Genomic DNA, 14,247 nt, shown 5'->3' on the forward strand with positions numbered 1-14,247 from the left:
TTCAGAAGCTGTGTCAGCCTTACTTGAGGATTTGAAGAAAGAATTTGCATTGAAATATCTTGGTGAGCTGCATTAGTTCCTGGGTATTGAATTCAAGAAAGAAAAGGATGGTATTCTCCTCTCTCAAGGCAAATATGTGTAAGATATTCTGGCTCGAGTTGGTATGTCAAATTGTAAACCATCTGTCACTCCATTGTTGGCTTTAGAGAAACTTTCAAGTCATGAGGGAGAAGTGCGTGGTCCTAATGATAGCACTCGATATAGGAGTATTGTTGGAGCTCTTCAATATTTGATGTTGACTCGTCCGGATCTGTCATATTCAGTGAATAAGGTTTGTCAATTTTTACATGCTCCTACTACTCTACATTGGACAGCAGTAAAACGAATATTGAGATATATTAGACACACTGTGAACTTGGATCTTAAAATTTAGAAATCTATGACTACTGTTATTAGCAGCTTCTCTTATGCTGACTGGGCTGGTAGTATTGATGATAGAAGATCTACAGAAGGTTTTGCAATATTTTTGGGTACTAATCTTGTGTCTTGGAGTGCTGGAAAGCAAGCAAGTGTCTCCAAATCAAGTACTGAAGCTGAGTATAAATCTATGGCAAATGCAACAGCCGAAATAATTTGGCTGGAATCTTTGCTAGGTGAACTTGGAGTAAAAGTTGAACAACTTCGGTTCTGTGGTGTGACAATTTGGGAGCAACATATTTATCAGCTAATCTAGTTTTCCATGCTAGAGCAAATCGCATTGAAATTGATTTTTATTTTGTGCGAGAACGAGTTATAAAGAAACAACTTCAGGTTCGTTTTATTCTTTCTGGAGATCAGTTGGCGGATGGATTCACTAAAGCATTACCTGCTCGACAAATGGGAAGGTGAGCCAAGATATACGACCATTGTTCCATCAATTCTTTCAACGACTTCAATTGAGAACAAACCATGCATATAGATCTCCAGACTAGTAACTTGAACGACAACCCCTACCCCTGCTTGCATTTGTGCGTAGATAAATATCAACAACATCAGGCTGACACATGTATATCACATGCATGTAGACTGGCAAGAGAAAAATATACAAAATTAAGTAGAATCAAGCTGAAGTGCTGAACATACTTAGTATATAGATCATTATGTGGAGCAAACATTTTTCTCGAAACTAATACAAGTTTCAAAGACAACATAAGCAGTGATTTGCTGACAGTCTGCATCTTGTGGTGGCACTTAAGGTCCACAAAATTGAATGCACTCTATGATATTTGAGCTTCAGTCCATGCTCCTGCAGGCACACACTATCCTCTCCCACATTTTCAATAAAAGAGAGGGACAAACTCTTTAACTCTTTGTACCCTTTAGTTGCCACCACAGCATCCATCTTTTCAGGTGCTTCCATAAATTCTAAGCAAGCACTTGTAAGCTGTTTACAGTGCTGCCGTTCAGCTAGAGCGAGTGTCATAGCCACATTCTCCACATCAAGGTCCATCCACAGCATGCACTCACAAGTAGTCTTCAGCCTCTCAATGGCGTAGCGATCAGCCGCCTCTAGCAGATGTCACAACATTTCATGCCTATTACCTCTATCAGCACCATCCATGTTGGGCAACGATTCATTGTATATCTAGTGGTGGCACTTAAGGTCAACAAATTAATGGAATGCACTCTATGATATTTGAGCTTCAGTCCATGCTCCTGCGGGCACGCACTCTCCTCTCCCACAGTTTGAACAAAAGAGAGGGGCAATCTCTCTTTATCTCGTTGTACCCTTTAGTTGCTACCACAGCATCCATCTTTTCAGGTACTTCCATAAATTCTAAGCAAGCATTTGCAAGATGTTTACAATGCTGCTGTTCTGGTAGAGCGAGTGTCATAGCCACATTCTCCACATCAAGGTCCATCCATAGCATGCGCTCGCGAATGTTCTTCAGCCTCTCAATGGCGTAGAGATCAGCCACCTCTAGGATATGGCACAACATTTCATACCTATTACCTCTATCAGCACCATCCATGTTTGGCAACGTTTCAGTGTATACATAATGCAGCAGAGCCTTGAAAACTGAAGGCTGCATGTCACTGATTTGTAGGCATTGCATCCTTTTGTCCCTCATGAACCCGCCGATTAGCTGCGATTTGAAGACCGGAGAGCGGACGGCGAGCACCAACTTGTGAGCATGGAAGGACTCCCTTCCAATCTTAAAGCTAACATCTGCACTTACCATGTCGTACGTCCAGAAGCATGCCGAATTGCTGTGCCATCTCTGGTGGTGGTATTTCAATCTTGCAAAATGATTCGGTGATATGGGCTCATCATCTGGCACATGGATCAAGGTTAGCTTGCATTCGATGACGATGCTGTTATCTTGGACAGAAGCCATCTTTTCCAATCCAGCTCACTCCTTTTGATGCTTTCCCATCCATCGCTCATTCTCGGTATAGTATCTCTTCAGAGGCAGCACTGCACCGGACATTTGTTGTCTGATTGATGAAGTGCAGGTCTACCATCACCGTCACCCGAGCAAAACTAACACTACGGGACACAGGCAAATTGCCGAGTGCCAGGGGCACTCGGCGAAGGGCAGAATACCCTCGGCGAACCGTTTGCCGAGTGTAACACTCGGCAAACGGCACACGGCAAATATCGAGTCGGCAAACACTAGTTCGCCGAGTGTTTTGTGTCGGGCACTCGGCAAAGACTTTGCCGAGTGCCCAGAAAACACTCGGCGAATAATTATTAAAAAAATAAAAAAAATCACGCACCGCCACTGCTCCGCCGCCGCCGCCACCACCATCCTCTCCTCTTCTCTTCAGGCCCCGGCGCCGGCGGATCCGGTGGAGGGGACGGGCGGGCGGCGGATCCGGGGGCTGGGCGGGCGGCGGCGGTTCCGGGCGGGCGGCGGTGGATCCGGGCGGCGGCGGCGGATCCGGGGGCGCCGGGCGCCGGGCGGCCGGCGGCGGGGGATCCGGGGGCCGGGGCGGCGGGCGGATCCGGGGGCCGGGGTGGTGGGCGGCCGGCGGCGGCGGATCCGAGGGCCGGGGCGGCGGGCGGATCCGGGGGCCGGGGCGGCGGCGGCGGATCCGGGGCCGGGGCGGCGGGCAGCGGCGGATCCGGCGGCCGGCGGCTGCGGATCCTGGAGCGCGGGGCGGCGGGCGGCATGTGGCAGGGTCGGGGCCGCCGGGCGGCGGCGGGGGGCGCCAGGCAGCATGCCAGGCGGCGGGGGGCACCAGGCGGCGCGCGGAGGCGGGGGCCTTCGGGCGGCAGCGGGAGGGAGAGAGGAGGGAGTGAGGGGAGAGAGGGGGGCCGGCCGGGAGTGAGGGGAGTGAGAGGCCAGGGGGCCGGGAGGCACTTATTGAGGGGCCGGGCGGCTGGTTTGCCGAGTGTCCTACGTGGACACTCGGTAAAGAGTTTCTTTGCCGAGTGTCCAACGTAGGACACTCGGCAAACGTTTTTTGAAAAAAATTTAAAAAATATCCAACAGTTTCAAAAAAATACAAAATTTTCACACGAACCAATATAGGTTTTCTACTGACTATACAAAAAGTTTTGTAGTCAAACCGAACTCGACCGTCACTTCGACTCTAAATTTTATCGAATCCTTCTTAAAGTTACTATTCTTCTTCTAAGATGCTTCGGTTTGTAATCATCGTACATGATGAAATGTGCAAAACCTTCTCAATTTTTTTCCACAGCCTCCACGTATTATATCATCACATCATGACAAATCTTAAGATTTTCAGACTTTGATTGTTTTTTTTACAATTTAAAAATACTACTGCGACACGTTCATGGTCGTGTTTCCTGAACAAGATGTTCGAAATTTCTTTTCATTTCATGGGTCAGGTCTCAAATTGGTCCAAATAACATGAATATCATTTTTCTACTCATTTTATTCCATAATTTGAATCACTTGCAGTTCAAATTTGACTTATACCAAAAATTCCCTTGAAATGCAATTAATTAATTAAATATAGGAAATAAATTCAAAAATATACCAAATTTTAACATGGAGTACCACATGTTGTATGTGGGGAGTAGAAAAAATTTTATGGTGAAAAGAGAAAAAAAAATTATTTTTTTGCCGAGTGTCAAAAAAAACACTAGGCAAACCCCCCTCTTTGCCGAGTGTTTTTTTTGACACTCGGCAAAGAGGGGGCTTTGCCGAGTGTGTTTTATTTGACACTCGGCAAAGCCACGATTTGCCGAGTGTTTTTTTTTTGCCGAGTGTTTTTGGCTTGGCACTCGGCGAAGAGCTTGTTTGCCGAGTGTCCGAAAAAAAATACTCGGCAAAAAGATAACACTCGGCAAATTTAAAGTTTCCCGTAGTGTAAGCAGATCAAGTCCCACTTTATGTAACGATCATCATCTTGCTCGTCATGGGTACGGCTAGCTCCTTGGGTAATACAAAAGTTTCCAGTCATGCCCTCCAACGTTGAATCTTCTTGACTTAATGGGCAAGTTTTAAAGATTTTGTTTGTACCCTATGATCTTGAATCGATGCGTGCCATGAGCCTTCTCAACCACAGACACAGACATAGTGTGCCCCGCCATTGCTAGATCTGCCTTACTGCGTTGCTGCCTGTAGTGTACATGTAGTAAAAAATGTGGTCACACACACACATAGACAAGAGGGAGGGAGGGAGGGAGAGAGAGAGAGGTCTGTCCTACTGCATAGTGGCTAAGATGATTTCTTAATTAGAGGAGAGGGAATATATACACGAGGCCTTTAGGAGTTAGGACACTACCTTGCCGGTTTTCTTGAAAAGGAATAACAACGTTGTGACTAATAACACCACCAAGCCCAGGCAGAATGAAAATTGACATTTCAGGATGACTGAAGAACCGGATGCTGCTACTGTAAATTGGGTCTTACCCTCCCTGCAGGATCAAAAAAAGTTGTATCAAAATTTATTCTAGCGTATGTTTCTTCTTGAAGATAGTAGCTCCTTCTCCTTTCTCATTTAATTGCTTGACTCATGAAAGTTCATTTTTCTATTTGGAATTGCATGCAAGGTATAAGATATAAGCCAAGGTGGAGCGTTGTTTGTGATCTTAGACGTGTAAGCCAAGGTATCTGATGAGCGAGGCTATATAGCACAGGTCCAAGATAAAATGTTAACTTTGTTATAGTGAAGGTACTAAGGTAGATCCCTATCCATCGTGAAGTAATCCTTATTTCCTACTCCCTCCATCTCAAATTGTTGGTAATTTTAGCTTTTCTGAGTTTATATATAGTTTTTCTATGCACCTAGATATGGTGTATGTCTAGATACATAGCAAAATCTATAAACCTAGAAAAGCCAAAACAACCTATAATTTGAAACGAATGGAGTATCACTACCGAAACAGGCTCTTTGTCGAGTGGGATGTGTATCCATTAATTTCGTATGCTTGGCATGAGGTGATATTGCTTGATGGGCTAGAAGCCAACCTGGTCAATGTTACTTCGTCTATGAAATTTCCTTCAAATAGCTGCTCATGGTCCTTCAACCATGATGGGAAACGGCACTTTTGCTCTTTGATGATCCAATCCTCCGAGCGACCATTACTTCCTCCACGGACCTCATTTAGGTGTTGCTCGATGAAGGGCTCTACTATTGTGAGCTGTTGTAGAACACTTGAATGCGCTTTCTCCAATTGTTGGTTGTCCTTGTAGATGAACCTTTCCATTCCAATGGTACCTCTCCCGGACAATCTGCCCTCGTGTCGAGATTCCGGTAAACCAATAACTCTCTTATATTTTATGTAATCTATGCAGCAATCAACACTCTCTTTTGTATGGTAGCTCTCTATCATGTTGCCCTCTAGAAAGGCCTTGTTTCTCATGTATCCGTTGAGAGTCGACATGACCCGTTCGTATGTCCACATCTGATGGAAGTACATAGGTCCTAGTTCAGTTATTTGCTGGACCATGTGGACCATGAGATGTTCCATGATATCAAAAAAGACGGAGGGAAGCACATCTCGAGCTAGGCCTAAGTTTCCAACACACATAGCTGAAGCCTAGCCAACTCAACACAATCGATCACTTTTTGTGAAATCATGTTGAAGAAGTAATACATCCGTGTGATAACCATATTTACGAATACTGGTTTGATAGCTCGGATCCCAATAGCGAGAAAAACTATGATCATTACATGGCAATCATGAGAGTTATAGCCTGCAAGCATCTTGTCCTTCAATGAGACTAGTGATCGGATGTTGGATGAGAATCCGATCGGTACTTTCAACCCACGCAAGCACTTGCACATAGCCAATCTCTCATCCGGTGTTAAGTTGTAGCTAGCCGGGGGAAGGTATTGCTTACCATTAGGAAGTTCTTGCGGGTGGAGCTCTAGACTGATTTGAAGGTCAACCAGATCTTTACGTGATTTTAGTACATCCTTTGCCTTGCCTGATAGGCCCAAGAATCCGATGATGCTATCGAACACATTCTTCTGAAGATGCATTCCATCAATGGCATGGCGCATCGCCAGCTCTCGTTAGTATGGCAAATACTTAAAGAAGATAGACATCTACTTAAACAGCACATCTGCGATGTCTGTAGTTTCAGCCTGCTTCCTTCCCCTTTTGGAATTATCAGCACCACCTAATGACTTCTTACCGAGTTTGAAATACTATTTTACCCATAACCAGTTTTGGAGCAAAATCATTCTCATTGGTGCCATAAAAAAAGTCCTTCATCCTGCGGTATTTGTGTGTCTTCAATAAGAAGCGCCTGTGCTGCATGAACACTGTCTTCATAGATCCCTTAAGGTACACATCTGATGTTCCATCCAAGCAAACTATGCATGATGTCTTACCTTTTACCTAACTTGTCAGGGCAAATAGGGCAAGATAATCATTGATGGTAACAAAGATATTGGCCCTTAGTGTGAACTGCTCCTGTCTGTACTCATCCCACATTCGAACCCCATCTTCCCAAAGCTTCTGCATATCTTCCATCAATGGCTCAAGAAAAACATCTATGTCGATGCCAAGTTGCTTCGGGTCTTGTATGAGAATGGTTAGCAAAAGAAACTTTCGCTTGTGACATAGCCAAGGGGGAAGGTTGTATATGGTCATCAGGACCAGCCATGTGCTGTGCGTGCTGCTTCTTTCACCAAACAGATTTATACCATCTGTACTCAACGCGAAATGTACATTCCTTTTTTCATCTGAAAACTCTAGATGATTGGCATCAAAGGTCCTCCACTGGCGAGCATCGGAAGGATGTCGAAGCTTTTCGTCAGCCTTTACTAGACGATAAGCATGCCAAGTCATCATTTCAGTGGTCTTTGGGTTTGAGAACAAACACTTCAGACGGTTCACCACCGGAAGTTCCACATCACAAAGGCAGGGACTCTGCGCTGAGTCATCATGTCAGTGCCTATACAGAACTCATCCTCCACTTGACTACCAACACCTTTCTTTGCACTCTTCTTCCTCTTATTCCCGATGGAGGAACCGGCACAGTCCTCACAGAAATCGGCATTACATTTGTAACGGCTAGCACCGCAATTAGGACACTTTTCCAATGCCACGTACTCACCGTGGTACAATATGCAGTGGTTCCTGCACGTGTGTATTCTTTGCACATGCATATTCAATGGATTGATAATCTTCTTTGCTTCATATGTTTTTTGGCACAAAGTTAGGCTTCGGGAGCAACTTGCCCAATAGAGTAAGGAGATCATTGAAACTATTGTCTCACCAACCAAATTTAGCCTTCAGGATCAGAAGATGAAGGACGAAATGCAACAATGTTTGATCACCATTTTGATCTCCACAGCTATAATCATCATCCATCATAACATGATCATTTTCATTTGCATCACCACCACCCACTTCATCAGAGCCAATATCGATGTCTGTGTTGTTCAAAGTATCTTCTGCCTCACCATGGTGGGATCAAATTGTGTATCCATCCACAAAATCTTGCTTTATCAAACGCCTCTTAATGACATTAGTATCCTCCCATACAATATTGTGGCTACAACCAAAACACGGACAACGTGTTTGCTTTGTCTTGCAAATGCGAGCGTGCTTCTCCACAACCTCTGACATGAATGTATGCGAATGTCTCCGTATGCCATACATCCATGCTCTATGATCCATCTTTAACAACCTATGACAACAATTCTATGTTATATTAACTACTTTAATGAGCTATGGGTTGCAATAATTAATAATTCAATTAAACTCAATTATATAAACTCAATTAAATTATGGATGTAGTAACTAATAAGTAGGAAAATATAATAAAAAATAATTCTATATTACCCTAAATCAAACTCAATTAAACCATGGATGTAATAATTAATAAGTAGAAGGAAAAAAATCAAACTCAATTATATATTAAATTCAATCAACCTCATTAATTAAAACTATGTATATAATAATTAATAAGTAGGAAAAATATAATAAAACTCAATTCTATATTACATTAAAATGACAAACATAGCATTGTAATGGTTATAATATAATCATAGAATTTTATTTATAAAAATAATCCATCTGTAATTATTTTCTCTCTCTTTTCTCCTCTCTCTTTTAGGTCTAGATCTAGATCTAGATGACAACCTAATGAAGCTAGAAATGATGGATACAAGTTGAAAAAGAAGGTTGGAATAGCATAAACTCACCTTTTATAGCCACCTCCTCCAAAGAAAATAAGAGCAAAACTTTCCCCCTAGATTTGGTATTTTTGGATCTTTTTCCGAGCTCCTCTCGGGCAAACTCCAAATAGAAAGTTGACTGGGGAAGAAGCTGTTCATGGCTTTATCTGGACGACACTTGTGTTGGCGGGCCACCTAACGCACCCGCCAGCACAGATGGGTATATGTGCTGATACTTAGATCGCTCGCCAGCACAGAGCCATCTGTGCTGGCGAGCACTAGACCGGCGGCCCCGGTCACCTTTGTACTGGTGGGTGCCAATTCCGCCCGCCAGCACGCTCGTGCTAGCACAATCATTTTGGCGCAGTGAGTAATGTGAAATTCAAAGGTAATTAAAATATATCTTACTAAATTAACATAGATAAAACTATTTAAGTTGGTCAAAAGAGTTTGATTGTCTTAAAATTATGCATCCCGGCCAATTCATTTGGAAAATGGTGGATTTTTCAAGCCACACTGGTAGAGAATTGACCTTTAGTCCCGGTTGGTAGGGTGCATATCTCTCGGATATCCATCCGGGATAAACCAACCGGGACAAAAGGGGGGGGTCTTTAGTCCCGGGTCTTTTAACCGGGAGTAAAGGACCCCCTTTAGTCCCGTCCCGGATGGATATTGGGGAAATGGCGCTTGCATGGCACTACCGTGACGCCTGAATTTTTCATGCATGCATCACGTATACGTATAGTAGTACCGCGGCCCTTTTAATTTGTTAACCTTGTAGTTGAGATTTTTTTAGAACGAAATCAACTAGTATTTAAACGAATGGGATTTGTAATTATACAATTACTATATATATACACAATCCTTATACACAATTCAACTAGCTTAATTAGTACAAATCGATCATATATACAAATAAATTAAAGTATCTTCCTACGATCTTCCCGTCGTGGTGTTGCTGATCGGAGTGTCTAATTGTCGTCCATCGTAATAAAATTCTCCTCTTGGATCTACCACCTCGTCCATTATGAATCCAATGAGACCTTCACATATTGCCGCTACTCTTTCTTCCTTCAAGAGTCCTTGTTGAATATTTAACATCTATAATTTGGAAATTTATAAATGTTACATGAACAAATACATATAAGGAGCTAGAAAATAATTAACTAGTAATATATTTATTTTACGTACTTTAAAGTTGTGCGGCGTCATCTTCGGTCCCTTGGGTCCCAAAAAACTGTGCATGTGCTCACAGATGTAGTAGCCACATAGATTATTCCCGGGTTCCTGTCTTAAGCACTTCAGTGCGGAAAAAAATAAGTTATGAACTATTCGTGTTATACAATGTAATAAATGTGCAGACTTCATACGTACCAGGAAGTCTGTGTTCCATGTAAGATTTTCTTTGAATGGACCTTTGTGTGTCCTTATGAATTGTTTCCATGCGCTGCGGATTAGAATAATGAATGACATAGTGTAACAGGGATAAAATTTAGGAAATAAATTTTTGCATAGAGATAAAGGTCCAGAATTATTACAAGCCTAGCATGTCTTGCAATTCTTGGTAGTCCACCGGATCTTTCCTTAACGAATCAAAGACAGTGACGTGGCTTCTTTCAGGCTCAATTATAATAAGGATCCAGTGGAAGCTGCGTGCGTAAAATGTTCATGCATATTAGAGCTAACTAACATGTAGAGATAAGGAAAAAGACATCGAAAGTAGACGGTATACACACACTTACTTGAAGTTGTATGGAAGTAGTATGAAATCCTTGAATGTTTGTTTGTGTAGGAAATTGTATATTTCCGCAAAGGTTTTTTCCGGCGCTAATTGTATCTGTTGTTGGTTAACTACAGATGGATCCATGAAGCCTACATGTAGGTACGCCTCTCGGCGGCATGTCTGAATTAGCATCCTACATGAAATGGAAGATGAAGTTAGTACGGTGACGCACGCCAAAATTTACATGTAGAGATAATAAACGGACACTTACAGAATCCAAGCGCTGATCAGAGAGACGTCCAGGGCATCATGATGGTACACTTCGTATATATCCTTGAAGTCTAGCCACAACACTTTCTCCCCTTCACCGTGAAAATCTATCGGTTTTACCTTCATGCCGATCATCTCCCTCGAGTTGGCGGATGCCGTCATGTACCATTGATGGAATTCGTACATCTTTGTTGATAGCTTCCGTAGCATTGAAGGCTTCACTAGAGGTTTGCCTAGCTCATAAGGCCATCTCGGCTCAGGGGGCGGTGCAGTTGGCGTCTCGACTTGCCCTATGCATTCATCAAGTCCCAGACCTGTTTCTTTCATGAACTTGAATATATTTGCTTGTTGATCCAAGGGCATTGCTTTTACCCGTTGAGCATCTTTTTTTGATAAATGGCTGAGGTCGGGGACTGGACCTTTGGAGGATGATTTTCCTTTTCTTTTATCCTTTTCATCAGCCTTTACTAGAGCCCGTTCATAGTTTGACAAGAGTGGTATCCTTTTCTTGGCTCCTTCCTCCATCCTGATAAAAAAGTTTAAATCTCGCCGACTTACTGGCGGTGGCTCCATCTCCCTTGCCTTTTTTAATTCGGCTTGTTTCTTGAACCACTCACTGGCTTCTCGTTGGATTTCTGCCCACTGTTCCGCATGAGACATTGCCTCAAAGCATTCCTTGCGAGCCACTTCAGGGTCGGCCTTTGTTTTCTTCTTTCGAGGCTGTCTTTGCTTGGGAGGCGGTGCTCGTGACTTCTTGAGTGGTGCTGCAGGTTCCTTCGAGGGGGCCGCTCTTGGTGCCGGTGACGGTGATCGGGGAGGGGTGTTGTTATTGTCGTCGTCGCTCCTAGCACCAGGATGTGGTGGAGATGGAGACCTTGATATAGATGGAAGCGACGGTCCTGGAGCAGGAGATGCCGGTCTCGAGGTATGAGGAGAAGGTCGCTGCTCGGGATCTACGGGGAGCGGTCTTGAGGTCTGAGGAGATGGCTCCGTGCGGGGAATAATGATGTAGCGTTTCTTCCATAGAATGATCCCATGAAGCGCATCTGCCAATGTCTTTTCCCCGTCGCCTCCCGGGAAGTCGAGCTCTAGACCTTCATACTGGGCATCTACTATTTGCTCGACGCAGACGCTGGCGTAGCCTGTTGGAATGTCCATGCCATGACTGCTCTGCCCTGCCAGCGTTGGTAACGCACTCCCGTACGCTACCTGTACATATAGCAGAAGTAAACAAGTTGAACTCCGATCTCGAGGCCTGGATCAATTGACAAGATTGCATAAATATTATGTATAAGTATACCTTAATAGTGAGGTTGCCGACCGGTGCATGCAGCTCACATGAGGTCCGTTGCGTGATGGCATCCACGGGGAACCGTTGCTCCTCCACGGGTAACCTGGGCGTCTGCGCATCGGGGACCCCTATAGAAGCACAACTGCTCCCGAGGCGTTGAGAAGGGCTGGCGGTGTGAGGATTCGGCATTGCTCCAGATTGCGCCAACTCCGCAACTGCGTCGGCCACCCGCCGATTGATTTCATCCATCATTCTTTGTTCTAGCATCTGCCGCCAGCTCTCCTCCATCTGTTCCTTTCTTCGCTTCCGGCTTCTGTAAGAGGCGCTGTCGCCTCGGAAAGCGAACTTCCACGGAACCACCCCGAACCCCCGGCAACGTCCTGGGTGCTCTGGATTACCGAGGGCCAATGTGAGCTCATCATTTTCTCGGTCCACCCTCAACCTCCCAGCCTTGGAATCTTCAATGTTCTTCATGAGATGTTCTGCCTTCTCACGTATTCTGTCATTGAAAATCAGCGTCCCATCCTCTTGGCTTAGGGAGCCTCCATGAGCGTAGTACCAGTTCTTTGATCGTTCGGGCCATTCAATAGTTGCAGGTATGATTCCCCGTTCGATCAGATCTTGTTCCATCTTTCTCCACTTGGGAATTGCTGAGCCATACCCACCTCGCCCCAAATGATGGTGGTAGCCCTTCTGACTAGCATTTGCAACGTTGGTCGTGATCTTTTTCACACCTTCTTCACTCCTCTTGTATTCAACAAATGCATCCCAGTGGTCCCTCAACTTGGGTCACGCGTTGAAGTCTGGAGTTTTGCCCTTCTTGATGTAGTGGGTGTCCAACATCTTCTTGAATGTCTGGAATTGAGTAGCCATCTTCTTAAGTGTCCACGCTTTGACATCCTTCTCGCTATATCCTTCGGGAATGTGAAATGTCTCTTCACGTCTTCCCACAGCATATTCTTTTCTGTCTCTGGAAGGGCGTACGGATTATCGCTTCTGCCCTTCCATTCTCTGATGCTGATAAGCACGTTGTCCCGGACGATTGCCCCGATTTGACTAACGTACTTCTTTGCTACTTTCTCGGGAGCAACCGGCCTGCCCTCTTCTGTAACTTCGGTGATGACAAGCCTCCCTTCCATCACCTTTGTACGACCTCGGGTCTTCTGCCCTTGTGTCGATCCGGAGGGCTAACAGTTCAAGATTCGTTAATTAGTACGTAGTAGTAGCGGTGGCGTGAAACAATACAAGAATGGTTGTATATACCTCGCCGGAACCTTCCGCCACGGCAAGTTGTTGCTGCGGCTGTTGCTCTTCATTCCCATCGGCAGACATGTTGAGGAACATGTCCGCCTGGGTGCCCTCTTCATCCGTGTATGATAGTGGAACGTTGTCGCCACTACCATCACTAGCGATTATCTGCTCCATGATATACCTTGCGGTCTCATCGTCTGCCATTTCAACTATTGCTGGAAACATACATGGAATCATACATGACAGTCATAGAAATCGTCTTAATACAAATTTGTACAAAGTCCTACAAAGTCCGGAATCATACATGTATATAATGAAATCATAAAATAACATGAATCGTACAAAGTCCGGGATATTTATACAAATTTCTATGAATTTCTACAAATTTCTATGAATTTCTATGAATTTCTATGAATTTATACAAATTTCTATGAATTTCTATGAATTTATACAAATTTCTATGAATTTCTATGAATTTCTACAAATTTCTATGAATTTCTATGAATTTCTATGAATTTCTATGAATTTATACAAATTTCTATGAATTTCTATGAATTTATACAAATTTCTATGAATTTCTATGAATTTCTACAAATTTCTATGAATTTCTATGAATTTCTACGAATTTATACAAATTTCTACGAATTTCTATGAATTTCTACAAATTTCTACGATTTTCTATGAATTTCTACAAATTTTTACGAATTTCTATGAATTTCTACAAATTTGTACGAATTTCTACGAATTTTGACGAATTTCTACGAATTTTGACGAATTTCTACGGCGGCGATAAGGGCGGCGGAGGCGGGACGGCGGCGGTCAGGGCGGCGGTACGGCGGAGGCGGTTCACCGGAACCACGGGCGGTGCCTACTACGTTGTGATGGGCGGCAGGACGGCGGCGATCACGGCGGCTACTCGGCGGCGATCACGACGGCTACAAGGCGGCTCTCACGGTAGCTACTCGGCGGGACGGCGGCGATCACGACGGCGGGACGGTAGTTAACAAGCTAGCTAGAAATCTAACTTAACAAACTAACTAGAAATCTAAAAATCTAACTTAACAAAATTAGAAATCTAAAAATCTAACTTAACAAAATTACAATTCTATCTAAAAAA

At 44.0% G+C, this 14,247-nt stretch overlaps 1 protein-coding gene across 1 annotated transcript; it reads right to left on the bottom strand.

Moving 5' to 3' along the window:
• Positions 1-1,682: 1,682 nt before the first annotated feature.
• LOC101752860 (BTB/POZ and MATH domain-containing protein 1) lies at positions 1,683-2,378 on the bottom strand. The gene has a single exon (XM_004986764.1). It carries the CDS (start codon positions 2,376-2,378, stop codon positions 1,683-1,685), a length of 696 nt encoding a protein of 231 aa, XP_004986821.1.
• Between the last annotated feature and the right edge of the window lie 11,869 nt (positions 2,379-14,247).

The sequence above is a fragment of the Setaria italica genome, chromosome IX (assembly GCF_000263155.2).
Source record: "Setaria italica strain Yugu1 chromosome IX, Setaria_italica_v2.0, whole genome shotgun sequence".
In the NCBI taxonomy this organism is placed as follows: domain Eukaryota; kingdom Viridiplantae; phylum Streptophyta; class Magnoliopsida; order Poales; family Poaceae; genus Setaria; species Setaria italica.